Source organism: Python bivittatus, unplaced genomic scaffold (assembly GCF_059951505.1).
Source record: "Python bivittatus isolate LINGU-HERP-01145 unplaced genomic scaffold, Pbiv_v1 ctg000120_np1212, whole genome shotgun sequence".
Classification (NCBI taxonomy): Eukaryota; Metazoa; Chordata; class Lepidosauria; order Squamata; family Pythonidae; genus Python; species Python bivittatus.
In genome coordinates, this window is record NW_028277037.1 from 1548802 (window position 1) to 1569386 (window position 20585).

A 20585-nucleotide genomic window follows, 5' to 3' on the forward strand; every position below is an offset into this window, starting at 1 on the left:
CCTTGTCTAAATAGTGATGGATTTAACACTGTCCACATGGGACTGAAGTAGAAGGTGGGATGAAAATGTCAGATGGCTAAATAAGAGGGGGAATGGGAATCAGATGTGGCTTTTTTGTTTTGTTTTAAAGAGAAAGCCATGACTCAGAGATCAAGCTTGACTTTCTTTCCTTAGTGCCAAGATTCTCCAGCTATAGACAGGGGCTGAAATGTGCTTGAATAATTAAGTTACTGTGTCACTTGTATTGATCACTTTTCTTTATCCCTTTTGGCAAGGAATTTCCAGGCAGAATAGCTGGAAATCTTTCAGTACCAATTTTAAGCAGTGATAGGATTTCCATAGAAAAAGCAGGCATGCACAGGGACTCCCTAGGGTAACCTCCTTTCCAGGAGATGAAGCATCCCATTGAGAGATGGGATGAGAGATCTCCATCTTGCCATCCCCAACACGATACTTTAATTGCCTGGGCAAAGAGGAAGTCAGGATGAAAAGCTGGCGTTCAGCTATTATGCTGATCTGGCTCTCTGAGCTAGAGGTAAAGCAAGTGCCAAGGGTCAACAAAGTTAAGGGAACTATCCTCATACTTCCACTTCTTGAGTTGAATTTTTCATGACCATCTTAGCTTACTCCTGTTTCAGCAGGAGATCTGTTGTTTTTATATTTTATGCCTAGTGACTTTGCTCTCCCTTAATGTTATGCATATTGTAGGGCTGTGCAGTGCCTTTCATTCAAAGGCAAAAGGAGCACCACAAGCATGTGCCCACTGAGAGCTTCTCTGCCACTCTACTGCTGCTGGGTGACCCCAGAAAAAGAATGACGCTTTAAGGAGCTGCAGGCAGGTACGAAGTGAAGGGCCTTGTGTGCCCCTTTTTGCTTCCTGGTACACCTGTAGTTACCTGTTAGGAACAAAAGGGTAGTAGACCTTGGGGGTGATGGGTAGTAAGTACACCTGCAGTCAGGTGCAGGGTCGAACTGCACTATGTTCCGACTTGTGGCATTTGTCAAAAAGAAATCTGCATTGTTTGGACACAAATGAAAACTACGCATAGGGCCTCAGTTCAGACATTTTCATTGGTCCTGAAATGAACACTGAAGCATAAATAGGATAAAGGGTCCCAAGGATTTCTTTTCCCTTTTGTACTAACAGAAGAGATGGACATTTCTTCAGATGTTCCTGGCAGATGCTTCTGGCAGTCATCATTTTATTTTCCCAGAATTCCCTAAATGAATTCAGGGAGAATGAAGAGAATGGCTAACGATATTAGAACAATGCATTGTCTGAGATTTTATTATAGAAAATCACATTGCCAATCCAGGAATAGGCACAAATTCCTTTCATTCCTTTAGTTACTGATGGTGGCAAAACATTATAAAGAAAGGGGGGAAATTGATGAACCAAAGTGACATGAATTGCACTGGACATATTGCACTCTTTCAAACTCTTGAATATTCTTGTAGAAGAAAAGCTATGATAGCCAGAAATCAGAAGGCGTCTGGTTAGTACCTTTTCTGACTGACAAATTTCATTAAGAGGCATAAGCGTTCATGAGCTGCAGCTCACAAAAGTTTATGCTTTTTAATAAAATTGCTAGTTAGAAAAGGTGCTACCAGATTCCTTCTGACTTCTAGATAGTCTTCATGACTCATGAATGAATCCAATGGAAAGTATTGTGCTGAGTATGGTGTAAGATGATCTAACAACTGTGAAGTTTAATCTGTGATGCCTACAAATACAAGAAATACATTGATATTACCAACTGATGAGCATGGCTGTACAAACCAATTCCTGACCCAAGCTTCACCTGTCTTTCAAATAACTTAAACATCCAGGAACTGGAAAACCTACTTGTTATTTAGAATAACAATATTCTAAACCACAGCACGTCCCCCTCCTCTAGTTTCACCCTTTCAAGCGGTAGATGGCAGCTTCTGCAGAGGGTGCAGGGGGGACCAAATAACAAAAGCATAAACTCAGTGTTATGATGCAAGCCTCATTCTTTTCATACATGCATTGTGACATTGCATGCATGTACAAAAGGGGTGGAGCTTGCAACATCGCGCTTTCTGTCATTCTGACAAAAGCAACAAGTTCCTGGAGATGTCCACAAATGCAGTCCAATGCACAACTAACTTGGAATAAGGGTACTGATTAGACAGATATGGGATTGCAGAGTTACATAGATTACACAATAGCAGCAATCTGGATTCTAAGGGAAAAAGTGTTTTGGAGACTGCAGAAATACTCATGTACCACCTTTTGGCACCTTCTTAAACTAAACATCTCTTTTCCTGGGACCACATATTGTAACTGCCTTCTGTAGCTACAGCATGATGTCCAAAAAAATGTGTGTTTTGGTATGGGGAGTTACCAACCAGTTCTTTTCTTAAGAAACAGTCCCTCATTAGCAACATAAGCACAATAATAATTTACATAATATTCTTTTTCCTTAAAAAAGAAAAAAGAGAGACACAATTTCCTGTCCCCAAACAAGAATATCTCTATGTATAGAACGGGGGTCCAAAATAGCTTGTTCAAAATAAGGTACCTGGGAACTCCATCTATTTATCTCTTTGCCTAGACGTAGTTCACCTACATCTAGCATACACAGTCCCTAAGTGTTGGCAGCTTATCAGCATTTTGTTGTTTCTTGATAGCACACACATTATAGCAGACATATCAATATCAACTTCACTATGTCTGGTGTGCGGAATCCCTGTTTTCACCCCGAGTAACAAAACAACTTTTAAAAAACCATGCAACAAATAATATGTCAGGATAAATAAATATTTTAAATGAGTTTTACATACTGTATCTAGGGAGAACTCTTACTGAACTATACTCTATCATTGTGGTAAAATCATTAAGTTGGAGAATCATTTTGTGGACAAACTGGAAACTATGAAGAACATGCCATGGGCACACTGTTGTAGCCAAATATCTGTCCTTATGTTCAGAATATACATACAAGCTCAAAATATCAGTATTACATCATTTAACTAGTGAGTGGCTCAGAACTCCTCCAGGGAATCACTCAAGTTGACTAGTTCTTTCTTGGGTGAGCACCTATTTTCTGGAGATTTCTAGAGTTCAACATAATTTATTTATGTGTGTATGTATGTGAAGGCATCCTAACCAATAAAAAATGACTACAGCCCCAAATCTCTCGTTAGAGCACTCCTTCTCCCATGTATGTCAAAGGCCAGAATTTTCCTATGGTTTTACTTTGGATTCATTCATTGTACTATCACTGCAGGAAAGCGTTTAATGCTGGATTCTAATTTATGGCATCTCTTCCCGATGGCTACCCACATGGCGTGGATTTTGTCAGATGGCAGAATCCCAAGGCACATGGGGGAGCTGCTTCTCCCAAAAGGTGCAGTTTCCTCACATACAGGAAGGTCTGGAGCAACCAGGTGGCATCTAGCCAACACAAACCAATCTGTATGAACACAACACAGTACAACACAAACACTACATTTTGACACTCCTTTGCTACCAGGAAGTATCTTTCAAGCATGGTGTCTTTTACGTGAGTTTGACAGACATAAAAATGATGTGGGTATTGTGATTAGAGAGACAAAATAGAAAAAGATATAGATAGGGAGAAAAACCTTCCATAAACAATGTCCTGAAAGCCGGAAATATAAATCTACATAGAGGTACTTAAATAGGTAGGCTGGTTGCCAAAAGACCTGAACACCTACAGACCTCTCTGGGACCACTATTTAGGCAAAATAATTAAGAACAGCAGCTCACCTTAAAATTTGCTGCTTTGTACTACTGGCTCATGATAAAGCTCAGGGAGAAACTTATCAGAAACAGACATATCCAGCTGCAAAACTCTAAACAGAAGCCAAATTTTTCCCTGACAAACCACATCCAAGGGAATGCAAGACCCGCAGAAGTTCGATTTGCCTTAAAATGCTGCAAACCTTTTTGCAGTCTGATCATTCTCACAAATGAAATGCGTGTGTTCCTCAACTTGTATTTGTAGGAAGGGTTGAATGTGAAACAAATAACTAGTTTTAACCCTCAGTATTTCAACTGGAGTATAGATTCTATATAGGATAAACCAAATTTCTCCAACCAACATTCTTCATATGTACTGGGGACTGCAACTCCCAGAATTCCTAGCCATCAAGGACTACTGAGAGTTGCATTTCCATCACAATTTGACAACCCCTGAGTTGGGGAGGGTAGGCCAAATTACTTCTGTTCAGATCTCACCAGCAGACTACTGTTGAAAATGTCAGTGTTGCATCTTCTCTGCAGTAAGGTCTGTGATGGATAACACACACCACTGTATCATTGCACTCTGAATTTCCACAATCCTGCCAATGTCAAATCCTGTATTGAAATATTCTGAGTAGCCTGAAGTCAAACAACAGCAACGTTTTGACTTGAACAGCAATTTGCAAAGAATCTTTTAGGTAAATTCATGGGGGGATTTAAAACAATCCAGATAGTTCAAATACCTTCAATTAATGCTTAAGATAACTTGCTCAATGCTCTTTATGAGCATTATTTTGGGTAATGTACGAAGAGAGCTAGTTTGGGTAAAAGGCACATTACATCTATTAGGGCTATGCAAAGTACTGAAGATGTGCTTCACTTCAATGAAGCATCTAATGAATTACTTCCTGGATGCTCCTTTGTGAAGCAATGTGCTCCTTTTGCTTCTAAGAATGAAGCAAAGTAGCTATATGTAGTTTTGCACTCTGGGTAAATGTGGAGAGACTTCTTCAACAGGTCTCCCTAGCAGGCACCAAAGATCTTCCAAGGATTACCCTAGAGCCAGCGCTGAAGACAGCCAATCTGCAGCCCCCCAGCTCCTGTTGTCAGGGACAGTGATGAGCAGCATATTCTCCACAATCAGAATTCTGGGTGACTGCTATGGACCTTACAAGGCTTCCAAGCTGGGTAGCGGTAGCATGAAAATGGTCCACCTCGAAGCTATCCAGCCTGGAAGCTCTTCATCATGTTTCTAGGAAAAGGCTGACAGGAGATTTCTCTTGCAGCATGTGCCCAAAGCAGTTCCAGGCCACCCGCACTGCTTTGCTGAGGTGAAATGCATGGGCTTCTTGGTCTCCATGGCCTGAACTGCTTCCCTGAAGTGGATCTACACCGCTTCATTTTGTTTAATGTTTGCATGATTTTGCCTTGTTAGATCACTTTTGGGTCACTGCTTACTCTCAGGGTTTGCTATGCTACAGTAGGGGGATGATGAGTTACTGGTATCCATCTAATACATTTGTTGCAAAATATGAGAAAGAATGTGCTTGCTGAGAACTGCACACTCATAAATCATAAGAAGTAATCAAAAGCACACCAATAAAGAAGTGACTGTACTCTGAAAAGGATGATTCAATATAAATGAATTTCTTTGAAATTCTAGTCTGTGTGTGATTTAAGTGTGTGCATTCTCTTCCCTCTTTGAAATATACTTTTTAGAACAGCCAGCAAAAAGTTCTGGTGTTTTTCTTCTTAAGTGTATTAATATATATTTTTCTATTAAATCTATGAAATGTTGAATAATTATTTGATTATATTAAAGTAACTTTTAATTATAGCAAATATAAATATTTTAAAATTTTATATGAAGAGGTTATCACGCAATTCATCTCCTTCCCATACAACATGCTTTGAACTCTTGACAACAAACCCAAAGCCATTTTCACCAGAACAAATAAAGTCTATAGAGACAACTTTCTGTTAGGCATAATTTAGGAAACTGTATCTCATATAGGACTTGGTTTCTGTGTGTATGTGTGATTTATATATATAAATATATATAAATAATATATGTATAAATAAATAATAATATATATATTATTTCAAAACTGGGGGATAAAACCTTAGGATTTACTTTCTTCTCAAGAAAACCTAAAATCGCTATTGTGACGAATGCCATTAAGTGGAAGGTTGATAGGAAAGATTTGTGTAAATATTTTAGTTATTGAAGAAGCCTACTTTTGCCAATAACTTTGCTTTGGGTGTGTGTTGGGGGAGAATCAATTTGGAAGGGGAACAATGAATTCTAATTTAGAAACTTAGTCTCAAATACACACCATTCACTTCAGTTATCACTTTCTAATCTTGGAAACAATTATTCAGTGAAAGTTAAGGAGGTGGAAACCATTATTTAGGCCCATTTTACTGATGACCTTTCCAGTTCATATTTCCTAAACTATACATGCTCACTTTTCTGAATAAATCTTTATCATGGACTTTGACCAACACAAGGACAAACAATGTTAGGGAGTTAGCGTAATATAAACAATGCAATTTTGCATTCAGCTACCAGACTGACAGAAGTTGATATATCAAGTTGCAGAAGCAATAGCATGAGATTTAGCCAACTATCACAGATTGATTGATATGTATGTGGTAATAATTCACTGCAACTGCCTGACATTTTCACTAAAATATGAATCATGCACACTTGCCTGAAGTACAATTTGTAACTTAAAAAGGCACATAGTATATTTAGAAAAAGAGACTATAAACAAAATGTATTTAAAAAGTTACTTGGACAGAAAGACATACAGGTGAAACTCGAAAAATTAGAATATTGTGCAAATGTTCATTTATGTCAGCATGGCAACTCAAAAGGTGAAACCAAGATATGAGATAGACGCATTACATGCAAAGCGAGATATGTCAAGCCTTACTTTGGTATAATTGTGATGATTATGGCGTACAGCTTATGAAAACCCCAAATTCACAATCTCAGAAAATTAGAATATTACATGACATCAATAACACAAGGATTGGAAATAGAACAATATCGGACCTCTGCAAAGTAGAAGCATGCATATGTACTCAGTACTTGGTTTGGGCCCCTTTTGCAGCAATGACTGCCGCAATGCGGCGTGGCATGGATGCTATCAGCCTGTGGCACTGCTGAGGTGTTATGGAAGACCAGGATGCTTCAGTAGCGGCCTTCAGCTCCGCTGCATTGTTCGGTCTCATGTCCCTCATCTTTCTCTTGGCAATGCCCCATAGATTCTCTATGGGGTTCAGGTCAGGCGAGCTTGCTGGCCAATCAAGCACAGTAATCCCATGGTCATTGAACCAGGTTTTGGTACTTTTGGCAGTGTGGGCAGATGGCAAGTCCTGCTGGAAAATGAAGTCAGCTTCCCCATAAAGCTCGTCTGCGGAAGGAAGCATGAAGTGCTCCAAAATCTCCTGGTAGACAGCTGCGTTGACCCTGGACTTAATGAAGCACAGTGGACCAACACCAGCAGATGACATGGCTCCCCAAATCAACACAGACTGTGGAAACTTCACACTGGACTTCAAGCATCGTGCATTGTGTGCCTCTCCATTCTTCCTCCAGACTCTGGGTCCTTGGTTCCCAAATGAGATGCAAAAGTTGCTCTCATCAGAAAAGATGACTTTGGACAACTGGGCAACAGACCAGTTCTTTTTTTCTGTAGCCCAGGTAAGACGCTTCTGACGTTGTTTGTTGTTCAGGAGTGGCTTGACAAGAGGAATACGACATTTGAAGCCCATGTCCAGGATCCGTCTGTGTGTGGTGGCTCTTGATGCACTAACTCCAGCCTCAGTCCACTCCTTGTGAAAGTCTCCAACACTTTTGAGTGGCCTTTTCCTGACAATCCTCTCCAGGCTGCAGTCATCCTTGCTGCTTGTGCACCTTTTTCTACCACACTTTTCTCTTCCACATAACCTTCTATTGATGTGCTTTGATACAGCACTTTGGGAACATCCAACTTCTTTTGCAATTACCTTTTGGGGCTTTCCCTCCTTATGGAGGGTGTCAATGATGGTTTTCTGCACAACTGTCAAGTCAGCAGTCTTTCCCATGCTTGTGATTCCTACTGAACCAGCCTGAGAGACCATTTAAAGGCTCAGGAACCCTTTGCAGGTGTTATGGATTCATTAGCTCATTAGAGTGGGACACTTTGAGCCTAGAATATTGAACCTTTTCACACTATTCTAATTTTCTGAGATTGTGAATTTGGGGTTTTCATAAGCTGTACGCCATAATCATCACAATTATACCAAAGTAAGGCTTGACATATCTCGCTTTGCATGTAATGCATCTATCTCATATATTGGTTTCACCTTTTGAGTTGCCGTACTGACATAAATGAACATTTACACGATATTCTAATTTTTCGAGTTTCACCTATACATATGGTAAGGGAAAATACATGCCAGTGTGCATTAAGCACCACCATGTATATACATTTTTGTGCTAATTTTTTTTTAAAAAAAGAACATTCAAACAAGGAACAGAATGGAACTAGAATTAATTCTGGAAAAAAGAGGAATTGAGCTAAATCAAATGTGATGCATTTACCCCTATTAATTGTAAGGCCCAGGTGTGTTCTTGATGACTTCTAACAATAAAAAACTTTGGCTCTTTTCACAGCCTTTCTCTTGTATCAACAGGCAGATGTGAAGTGAAATGTGAGTGTGTATAAATGAAGACTGACCTTGTTTGCATGTAGCTGTCATAATACATGGGGAAAGATGGAGAAAGATGTTACCAACTGTTTACATTCTAGCTAGATCGAGGGCAAAAGTCCAGCTGATATTTATCATACTATATTGCTTTCCTGCTCCAAGGGGTCTGCAGGCTGACAAACTCAGTTTATTAAAAGCAAGCTATGTAACCATGGGAGGTTAGATTATTAAACCCGTCTGATGATGCAGGACAAATCATGTAAGCTTTCCATGCAATCAAAGGGGGGAAGCAGATGCATTAAGAGACAGACTTATTGATTGTGCAAATATGTATATACGCATAATAAACTGACCTTTTTTCCATTTTTGTTTAAGTCAACTAAGCTGAGCAGAAATATGTGGTCCTTAGCACCAAGCAGGAGCTGACCCCTTTCTTCATCAAGCAGCAGGGTCCGAAAATCTAGTCCCTCCGCAGAGCCCAGGAACGGGATGCAGCTGTTAGAAAGCAGCAGGTCTGTGAGAGAATGAAGAAAATCCTTGTAACCGAGAATGTATAAACATGGTGCATTGGTGTCTTCTATAAATATATGCACCCAGCAGGATCTTTGTTGGTTAAGATAACTTAGTAGAGTTAGCAAAAATCTCTTTCTTAGAGAACATGGGGCAGAGGAAGGTTAGCACAGTAGATTTTTTTCATAAGTTCACATTATCAAAACTGAGGTTAGGTCACCTCCTGAAGCATTTGGAACTTTCCAGTTTGCAAAAAAAAAAAAAAATGTTCACAAGTGTGGTATAAGTTATCCAACTTTCCAACTCTAGGCTACTGCATAGGCTTTGGCTGTCTGAAGCAAGGAGTATTCTAGAACTGGTTCTACCTTGAACCAAGAAGTACAGAATGGTGGAATTGGCAGGGACCACAACAGTCATCTAGGCCAACCCTCTGCAATGTACAGGAAAGCTAATAAAACCATCCGCAAGAGGTGGCTGTCCACGTTCTTCTTGAAAATTTCCAGAGATGGAGAACCCACAACCTCTGTAGATACTGTATGCTGTTTCAGGAAACATTTACTTATGTTTAAATGAAATCTAGGTAGCTGCAGTAATATAACCATTATTTCTAGTTTATATGGCCAAGGAAAATAGTTTAGGGTTGGGTTTTCTTTTTCTTTTTTCTTTTTTTGGTCCTCTAAATGTTCCTTCAGCCTTTCTTCATAGTGGACATTCTCAATTTCTTGTACCTTCTTTGTCACCTTGTATGTGACTGGTATGTGAGAAAGACCTTGAGAGAGGGGAGATGCTGCCAAGGGAATGGTCAGATAAGAGAGGGCATAGCCCACAGCTGCATAATGGGAAGAGAAAAGGCCCAGAAGGGACCCTCCCTGACTTCTCAGGCCATAAAGGAGACAGCAGAAGAATTGTACTTTCAGACTTGCAAGATTCTGTTAATGTAGCCTTATGATAAAGTAGAATTAGCTCATCTGGTCATGTTTCCTGTCTGGTCTACCTGGGAAGGCTGACATCAATCTTGCAAGTCTGAATATATAAATCTCCCACCTGGTTAGACACTAACCAGGCCTGATGCTGTAAAATCATCAGGGATGATACAGTAATGTCACACAATTCTGATAAAAATAACATTATACTGCATTGGGTGTGGGTTTTTTTCCCTATTAGGTAAACGTTCCATTCCAATTCTCCCCCCCTTTTTCCCCCTTTCACATTATAATCTCCATCATGAAAAAAAAATCATGATGTTATTCAAAGAAGAAATATTTTAGTGCCACTGTCCAAAATCACTAACCCACGATTATGAGATCTATGGCTGGCATATGAGTAGATTGGTGACATTTGGTGACAAATGAAAATCTGGTGAAGCTAGAGGTGACCTTGCAGACAGCAACTATGTTCCTTCTAACTGTGTGGGCAATAGCATTATTAAATGAGAGTAACATTTGAATTACCGAAACCAGATTGATTATATACTTTGCAGCCAAAGATGGAGAAGCTCTATACAGACAGCAAAAACAAGACCAGGAGCTGACTGTGGCTCAGATCATGAGCTTCTTACTGCAAAATTTAGGCTTAAATTGAAGAATGTAGGGAAAACCACTAGACCACTCAGGTATGACTTAGATCATATTCCTTGTGAGTACACAGTGAAGGTGATGAATAGATTTAGAGGATTAGATTTGGTAGACAGAGTGCCTGAAGAACTATGGACGGCGGTCCGTAACATTGTACAGGAGGCAGCCACTAAAACCATCCCAAAGAAAAAGAAATGCAAGAAAGCAAAATGGCTGTCTGATGAGGCTTTACAAATAGCTGTGGAAAGAAGGAATGCAAAAAGCAAGGGTGAAAGGGAAAGATATAAGCAACTGAATGCAGATTTCCAGAGAATAGCAAGGAGAGATAAGAAGGCCTTCTTAAATGAACAATGCAAAGAAATTGAGGAAAACAATAGAATGGGGAAGACTAGAGATCTCTACAAGAAAATTGGAGATATGAAAGGAACATTTAGTGCAAAGATGGGCATGATAAAGGACAAAAAAGGCAGGGACCTAACAGAAGCAGAAGAGATTAAGAAGCGGTGGCAAGAATACACAGAAGAACTATACAAGAAAGATCTTAATGTCCCTGATGTCCACGCTGGTGTGATCACTGACCTTGAGCCAGACATCCTAGAGAGTGAAGTCAAGTGGGCCTTAGGAAGCATTGCTAACAACAAAGCTAGTGGAGATGACAGTATTCCAGCTGAGTTATTTAAAATACTAAAAGATGATGGTGTTAAAGTGCTGCACTCAATATGCCAGCAAGTTTGGAAAACGCAACAGTGGCCACAGGATTGGAAAAGGTCAGTTTATGTTCCAATTCCAAAGAAGGGCAACGCCAAAGAATGCTCAAACTATCGCACAATTGCACTCATTTCACATGCTAGCAAGGTTATGCTCAAAATCCTACAAGCTAGGCTTCAGCAATACATGAACCGAGAACTACCGGATGTACAAGCTGGGTTTCGAAGAGGCAGAGGAACTAGAGATCAAATCGCCAACATTCGCTGGATCATGGAGAAAGCACGAGAGTTCCAGAAAAATATCTACTTCTGCTTCATTGACTATGCAAAAGCCTTTGATTGTGTGGATCACAACAAACTGTGGCAAATTCTTAAAGAGATGGGGGTACCAGACCACCTTACCTGTCTCCTGAGAAATCTGTATGCGGGCCAAGAAGCAACAGTTAGAACCGGTCATGGAACAACCGATTGGTTCAAAATAGGGAAAGGTGTACGACAAGGCTGTATACTGTCACCCTGCTTATTTAACCTACATGCAGAGTACATCATGAGAAATGCCAGGCTGGAAGAATCACAAGCTGGAATCAAGATTGCAGGGAGAATCATCAACAACCTCAGATATGCGGATGATACCACCCTAATGGCAGAAAGTGAAGAAGAACTAAAGAGCCTCTTGATGAGGGTGAAAGAGGAGAGTGCAAAAGCTGGCTTGAAACTCAACATTAAAAAAACTAAGATCATGGCATCTGGACCCATCAATTCCTGGCAAATAGAAGGGGTAGAAATGGAAGCAGTAACAGACTTCATTTATTTGGGCTCCAAGATCACCACAGACGGAGACTGCAGCCATGAAATTAAAAGACGCTTGCTCCTTGGGAGGAAAGCTATGGCAAGCCTAGATAGCATATTAAAAAGCAGAGACGTCACCTTGCCGACAAAGATCCGCATAGTCAAAGCTATGGTTTTTCCAGTAGTAATGTATGGCTGTGAGAGCTGGACCATAAAAAAGGCCGAACGCCAAAGAATTGATGCCTTTGAACTGTGGTGCTGGAGAAGACTCTTGAGAGTCCCCTGGACTGCTAGGAGGTCAAACCAGTCAATCTTAAAGGAAATCAACCCTGATTGTTCATTGGAAGGATCGATAATGAAGCTCAAGCTCAGATATTTTGGTCACCTAATGCGAAGAGAGATCTCTTTGGAGAAGACCCTGATGCTGGGAAAGATTGAAGGCAAAAGGAGAAGAGGACGGCAGAGGATGAGATGGTTAGATAGCATCACTGAAGCAATGAGCATGAAACTGAGCAAACTCAGGGAGGCAGTGAAGGACAGGAAGGCCTGGCGCAATATGGTTCATGGGGTCACGAAGAGTCGGACACGACTTAACGACTAAACAACAACAACAACATTTGAATGGGAGTTAGCGTAATATAAACAATGCAGTCTTGCATTCAGCTCCAGCACAGTTCAGATAAAACAGCACAAATTTCCATATTTTTGGCAAGTCACTACATAAACTAATACCAGCAAAATAGAAAAATCCAGGAAGAAAGGAAGAAAAGAAGAAAGGAGGGAGGGAGGGAGGGAGGGAGGGAGGGAGGGAGGGAGGGAGGGAGAAAGAAAGAAAGAAAGAAAGAAAGAAAGAAAGAAAGAAAGAAAGAAAGAAAGAAAGAAAGAAAGAAAGAAAGAAAGATAACAGAAGCACTATCACATCACCAACTCAGTGTCTTCTAGATCTCTTGCTCCTTGGCCTGCAAAGCCCACAATTCCACATTGGTATTTTATTCTACCCTGGCCTATTGACATACTTCATTTTTTTTTTAAAAAAAAAATTACTGCTTTACTATTTTTATTCCTCTCCATAGCTTTGCAGTCTCAGCAGAGTTTTTCAGTCATTACTTCTATTAAAAATAGGGGGAATTAAATAAAAACAGTAAGACATGCATTTACTTATATCACTCTAACCTCAGTAGCCAACCTGGGAATGAAAATCAGAATGAGAATTTAGAGAGGAGACACACAGAGAGAAAGACACAATGGCATCATCTTATAGCAATTTGCAAGTCCAAACACTGCCAAGTGTTATTCCAGCCTTTTTTTTTTTTTTTTACTTTGCCACAAAAGCCTGCATATTGTAGGAAATTAAACCAGTATATCCCACTTAACTCTGGAATGTTAAGAAGAAAGCCAGGGTATAAGAAGAAACCCACCAGAAGTTAGGTTGTCCATGTATGTGTCACACACACATACATCCTGGACCTATGCTGTTCAACATATTTATTAATGACCTGGATGAAGGGGTTGAGGGGATGATTATCAGATTTGCAGAGAACAGAGCATTAGGAAAACTAGCTAACTTTAAAAGAGAAGATTTGGGAGGATCTAGACAGGCTTCAACAGTGGACCAAAATGAACAGGATGAAATTTAACAGATAGAAACGTAATGTCTTGCATATGGAAAAAGGAAAAAAAAATAAAAATAAAAGGCCCAAATATGGGATGGGAACTTGACATATGAAAGGGATTTGAAAACCTGAACATCAGCCAGCTGTATGATGAAGGTGCTAAAAGGGGAAAACCTATTTTTCAATGTATCAATAGAAGCATAAAATCTAGATCATTGAAACAAACTACCCACTCTACTCTACCCTATGCCCAATTTGGGGCACTGCAGTCTAAAATGGACATCGATAAAATGGAGGAAGTTCAGAAGAAGATCTGAAAAACAAATCCTACAAGAAATGGCTGAAGGAACTGGGTATGATTAACCTGCAGAAGTGAACATTAGGGAGATAGGATAGTAGTCTTTCGATATCAAAAGGAGAAGGAGTGGACATGTTCTCTGTTGGACCAGCAAGCAGGACCAGAAACAACGGGTTGAAACTACAGGGAAATTGAATCAGATATTAGATAGTAGGAAGAATTTCCTGCTAGGAACAGCTGTCAATTAGTGGAAAACGGTTCGCTTCCCTTCACTGGATGTCTTCAAATAGGCTGGATAGCCATTTGGCCAAAGTACTTTAGAAATCCTGTATTTAAGCTTGAACAGAGCTTCATATTCAATTCCAGGAAGGTGCTTCAAAGCATCATTCACAGGTTCCATGTGATCCCAGGAAAAGATATCACTGCTTTAAGGTAAATGCTAAATTTGTGTCTCCATTTGGTCCACAGCAACTTTTTGGAATCACATCTGAGGCCTTGCACAGCTCTAACAGCCCTCTGAGAACAGTGGTTTTGCCATATTCCTTTGGCCTCCCTGTTTTTGCTATGGTTAAAATAATGAACTCTTCTGACTTGAAGCCAGACAGAACTGATTCTAATGGCTTTAGACTTCTCCAAAAGAGAAAATTATGCAGTGTACTGTATGAGAAGTTGCCTGGCAAATGGGAAGCCATATATACTGAATAAATAAATACAATTCCTTGAAATACCTCTTTCTTTGTTATAGGACCAGCACTGCCATAAATGTTGTAATCATGAAAGCCAGCATGGGTTACTCAAGTACAAAACAGCACCATTAGAACTTTGAGCACATAATTGTCCGTAATATTTTCAAATGAAGTTTGACTGAAGGCACAGCTGCATAAATAGGTCTTTTAAAAGTATTGTTGTTATAATTATTATTATGGAGATGATGAAATGCTCTTTTGTGCCTTCATATTATTGGTGACAGAGCAATAGGCCCAGTTCACAGAGTGTAGCCAGTCCAAATGATTAGCTTATAAACACTTTAAATGAAAATGTATCCAATTTGAAACAGTTGTCATTACAAAGAAGACCTTGGGCTGTGGGTTTGCACAGGTTCCCTTGTTGTAAACCAGCTTATCTTACTTCTGCTACTGCCAAGTAAAGCAAAGTCATCTTGTTACTCAACCAGCTAAATATGTACATTAAAAAAAATGGAAATTGTCTACATGTTTAGCTCTTGATCTGATGCATGAAAAAAACCCTGTGTTTCACCTGATCTTAAAATAAAAGCGAAGAATGAAATTAACGTTTGGTACTTCTCTACTTACACCAATTTATTAATATAATCAACATCAAGCACTGTGGGAAGGAAGATAGTTTAGACAGCTTTGTGCATCTTAAACTGGATTTGCAGGAAGTGTTAAGTATTAAGCATGCTGGCTGGGGAATTCTGGAAGCTGAAGTCCACACCTCTTAAGCCACTGAGGTTGAGAAACACTGGTCTAGATTAACAAAGGTGGGTTAACTAGTATAACTTTTTTTTAATGGTGTGGCTGTGGCTGTGCTATGTTTTATCACAACAGAGTCTACTGCTGGGCTAGGTACTGCATGTGCTGAAGCAATATGGACTGAGGATCTGTCTTGCTTTCCATGAGTCCACCCTCTCTCAGTAACTAAATCCAGGCCAACTCCATTTCCATGTAGGGTTGTGGCCGACTCAGAGCACCAGAGTGTTTATTCCACAGCAACAATGGCTTCATTGATTACTCAGCTCAGCCCACTCTCTTCTTTTTCTTTCTAGCTGCAAACTCATAGTAGCAGAGGTGGGGAGATGAAGATTGTCCCAGCAAACCTCTTTTATTGTGAATTTATCCTTGTTGCAATACAAAGTTGCAGGACTGGCATGTTCTATAGAGCCAGATTTTGCAGAATTGTTCCTAAAGAGTACAGAATATGATTATTTCATGTGATACATTGTCTTATGTACCATAGGCTTCATGAAGAGGAAGCCCTTCCAAAAAAGTAGTGTTTACTTTCCATTTGGAGGAAAGTGAACCCTACTTTGGAGTCCTTGGTGCTCTCTGAGCTTGGTTGTTTGATTGCAGACATTTCATTACCTAACAAGGTAACATCATCAGTGCTAGTGTGGGGCTTGCTCCCCGTTCATATGCAATAGTTTGCCCTGCCAGTATTGATGTGGGTGTGGTTTTATTACCCTAATCAAGGAACTACCAAGGGGAAACCCATACCTCCACCAACAGGTTGTCTTTTTTTTTTTTTAAGCACACCCTGTTTTTACATAGTATTTGTAGCACTAACTAGAAAGTAGGTTTGAGGATATTGGGGGTAGGAGAAAAGGAAGCAAGACCGCAACTGGAGAGAGCTGGCATGGCATAATGGATAAAGCATCTGATTAGGACCAGGTTTAACTTCACTCACAACCACAGAAGCTCACTGGGGGACTTTGAGCCAGTCCCAATTTCTCAGACCAACCTACCTGACAGGGTGGTTGCTGGGATAAAATGAAGGGAGATTCTATCTAAGCCGCCTTGAGCTTCTGGCAGAAAGGCAGGACAGACATTGAACAAACAAAGGATGGATAGGATAGGATAGGATAGGATAGGATAGGATAGGATAGGATAGGATAGGATAGGATAGGATAGGATAGGATAGGATAGGAAAGAAAAGAAAAGAAAAGAAAAGAAAAGAAAAGAAAAGAAAAGAAAAGAAAAGAAAAGAAAAGAAAAGAAAAGAAAAGAAAAGAAAAGAAAAGAAAAGAAAAAGGCATGAGCGTTTATAGGACTGCACTCTCATTCCATTGTTTAGCAAAAGATCCACTCCCTTTCAAAGTAGTTTTGTTGGGTGAAGCAAAGAACTTCCTTCCCAGCTCAGAGCAGGCAGGTGGCTTTGCTCTGATTGCTTCTCTGACCTTCAGAATGGTCCTCTGCCCCTCTGCAGGTCATGCCAGAAGCCACGTGGCCCTGCAAAGCAGCCAGGCAAGACACTTTAGCCCCAGCTTGATGCCCTGCAAGGTGGAGCACATCACTTCTGACACTCGGCTCCCAGTGCCGAGGTGTCCGTGTGGCCATTGATGCTTGGAAGAAAGCTTTGCTTTATGTTGGCCTACTATACAACTTCTAGAGAGGAAAGAAGAGTTTATTGAAAAACATCCCTGGGTTTATTCCAAAACACAATAACAATTTTCAGAGTCATGTGCCAAAAAACAGAGTCTGCCATGTCAGAAAGGTCACTTGGAGCATGCCAGTTGTTTCTCTTCATACACTCTAAGTGTACCAAGGACAGAAGAGAATGAACAATTTCAAGAGCCAAATGCCACTCCCACTACTTGACTTCAAGCTGTGCAAAAGAACAAATACAGCAGAAAACATTTAAACACCACCACATTTGGTAAACTCTGTCAAATTCAGCCCTTTGCCTTACATGGGGACAGAGAAGCAGAGTGGGAAGACATTCAGTGATAAGTGAGTTTTTGTTATCTCTCTTAACTGGAAATGAGACAAAGAGGTTTTAATTCATAACGATCATTTAAATCCACATTCCCCATCTTTTATAACTATGTTAGCTTTATAGCTTCATTGCTAAAGCTGTAAGCATGTTAAGCCCATGGGAGAAATGTGCAACAGTTATTTTGAATGAAAACTGTGTGGTTCTACTAGAAGAAGCAATAAAATATTTTTTGCCCCTGGCAAATTATACAGTATTTAATGCTGTCTGTTGGGAATACCCTAGAGGTCTTTTAAGTTTCCTACAGTGCAAAAAGTCAAACTTAGAAATTAGTAGATGATTTGCCCCATATGCCTACATAACACTCTCTCTCTCTCTCTCTCTCTCACACACACACACACACACTTTTTTTAAAACAAGCCTGGATTTCAAGTTTACCTCAAAACTGATGACCCTACAATTCATCAGCTGCCAGAAAGAGAAAGAATGACAGAGATGCTTAAAAGATGCTGTGAGTCAGGATAACTTAATTCAAACTTGGGCTCTTAAATAATGCTACAGATCAGTCCAAAGCATGCCTTGCTAATGGAATAGAAAGGAGAATACATCATGCTAAGCAGAAGCTAACCAGGAGGGAAACAGACCATGGTGGAGATAAGCTAACATTTAAATGTGAGTGCACATTTATTTCCCAGTCTGAAGGGTGCACTTGAGTCTTGATGGCATGCCAGTAGCCACATTCCAGAAACAAAATTAAAAATTAATTTGATGTAATTTAATTTTGTCAGCCCAAGAAGGTAGACCAGGCCAAGAAACAGATGTCACGTAGGCCTAAAGCTACTTTTACTAGAAACTTGCTTGCAAGTCTGAATGTGCCTCCCCCCTCCTGCCTCTTTTATCTTCTTGAGAACTGGGGGGGGTGCCTGTCTGAGATGTTTTCATATACTTCTCTCTTTGTATGGGCTTAAGCCACGTTTATCTGTTTGTTGCCTTGGTAACAGTTCTTCCCTCTCTCCATCAAGATCATCCTCTATACCAGGGGTCCCCAAACAATTCAGTTCATCAACCTCTCATGAGGTTTCAGACTGTTCATCGACTCCCAAACATTTACTATATGAAAATAATTTAATAAAAACTACTTTTACTAATAGTACTATGAATAATAACAACAACAACAACAATGGATTGTCCCATTGACCCTTGAGGGTTGATACTGACCACTTTGGAGAACCCTGCTCTATCGTCTCTACAAATTTACATTTAAATATAGGGAGTTTGATCACAACTCCCTATATTTAATCATTTTCCTATTCTTTCACGTGAAATATTAAGTGTGGTTGCAGTTTGTAAGATACTCTGGGGTCGATACCCAGGAGCAGGAGCTATGCACACCTGTTCTAAATTCAGGAGAAGAAAAGCCAAGCAGAGAACAAACAGGATGCAGAAGCCGAGTGGCACGGGGTCAGAATCAGAGCTGAAGAAGTGAGCGGCCGAGCAACGTGCTCATCAGAACGGCACTCTGCAACCTTCCAGACTGAAAGTGAAAAGATGCTTCAAAGCACGCAGGATGGCTCACGTTTTAATGTATTTACCGTCATTCTTATCCTCCAGCTCACCCGGTCCACGCTGCACGTGTCTGCAGCCCTTCAAAGCTGCTCTGCCGTTCCCAGCTACAGCACTGTCCCAGGAGAACGTGGGTTTCGTTCAACAAGCTGCGGGCAGGTACCGTGGGAATGCCCCTGGGCCTTGAGGCATTATTTTGCCTTTCGGTATGAGGCACCGTACAGCCCTGCTGGCTACATTAAATGGCATCTCAAAGTGGCATTTAGAAATAGACGATTCTTCTCAGGCAAACGGAGCATCCCTGAAATATGTAGGACTAAAGTACTGGATCAATAGCTAGCCACTAGCCCAGGCCAGAATATATTTTGCTGTCATTGGATTTTTGACTAATTGGACTCTCGGGTGGTTTGTAAGTTGCCACTGGCCACTGGCATCTACTTCAAGAGTCCATCTTGCCGTGTTATCATTGTGTTCAGTATTTCTCTGTTCTCCCTTTCAGTAGGACGGGAAATTCTATGCATAATATCATATCATGCATATTGTTTCCTGCTCATCCTTGCCAAGATGTACAGGAAAGAAGTGGGTCAACTGTAGCCAAATACCCCTGGTGAGGCTCTTGGAGAGAAACCAACCCTTATAGGTTGAGGCCTACCCACAGCTGTTCCACTGTCTCTGCCGCCTTCCTTTCTCCCTCTCTGCTTCCATTCCAAGCCATGTCCTATCTCATCTCCTGGGACTCAGCCAAGTAAACTCAAGAATTACTGTACTATATCTTGTGGAGAAATATTTGTTTCCCCTCCCCTCCCCTCCCACTTCCAACTGAGACCCTTTTGCAAATACAAAAAGCAAAAACCGGGTAAGTTCATAACTGTTTACACTGTTACAAAGCTGATAGGGGTCAGTTCTCAAAGGTTATTCTTAGTTCAGTGCTACATAAACTACTGATGTCACTGCGTGAAGGCTGGTCTGCAGGACACAATGGAAGGGATAATTAACAGAAAGGAAATGAAACATGACCTCCATATTTAGCATCTAAAATTGGGGGAAAAACATCACAAAAAGTACTTATTATCCACTTAGACTGAGTCCCTCTCCCATCAATTCTGCCTTGCTTGCAGCTGGGTCCTTGACTCCCAGCATCTGGGAAGCTGAATTTGTGGAGACTTGTTTCATCAAAACCTTTTGGTTTCCTTCAGAATAGTTCAGATGTCTCAACCAAGAGGAAATGCTCACTTGACTAGGAAGACTGCATATTCACCCCACAATGAAGACCAGCCATGGGTAACAATGTTGGCTTAAAACTGAAAAGGGCTTTATCAGTTCAGCCATGGAACTCACTGGATAGCTTCAGAAATGCATCAGGACTACAGGCAATACTCAAGAGAAAGCCAATATTTTAAAGTCTCTTATTCAGTGCCAAAAGGATAAAGAGGTTTAAAGAATCTGAGCTCCTTTTATACCATCCACAAGGAAGCACTTCATGTCCTTTTGTATATTGTGGCTTTTATATTAAACCATTTTAATGCAATGTTCCAACTTATTGTCTAAGCAGTGTTTATTTTTACTGATGTTTTACTGTGACATTATCAGCGAAGGACTCATAAAACCAGTTTAAAAAATCTTCATTTCTATTGCCAGACATTTCTA

General features: G+C 40.4%; 1 protein-coding gene across 3 annotated transcripts in view; it reads right to left on the reverse strand.

Moving 5' to 3' along the window:
- SEMA3D (semaphorin 3D) overlaps positions 1–20585 on the reverse strand; it is a 170902-nt gene that overhangs the window by 89923 nt on the left and 60394 nt on the right. For all 3 annotated transcript variants that reach the window (XM_088134825.1, XM_088134823.1, XM_088134824.1), the window contains one exon: positions 8788–8948. In XM_088134825.1, coding sequence (XP_087990951.1) covers positions 8788–8948 — 161 coding nt within the window. The remainder of the gene's footprint in view (positions 1–8787; positions 8949–20585) is intronic.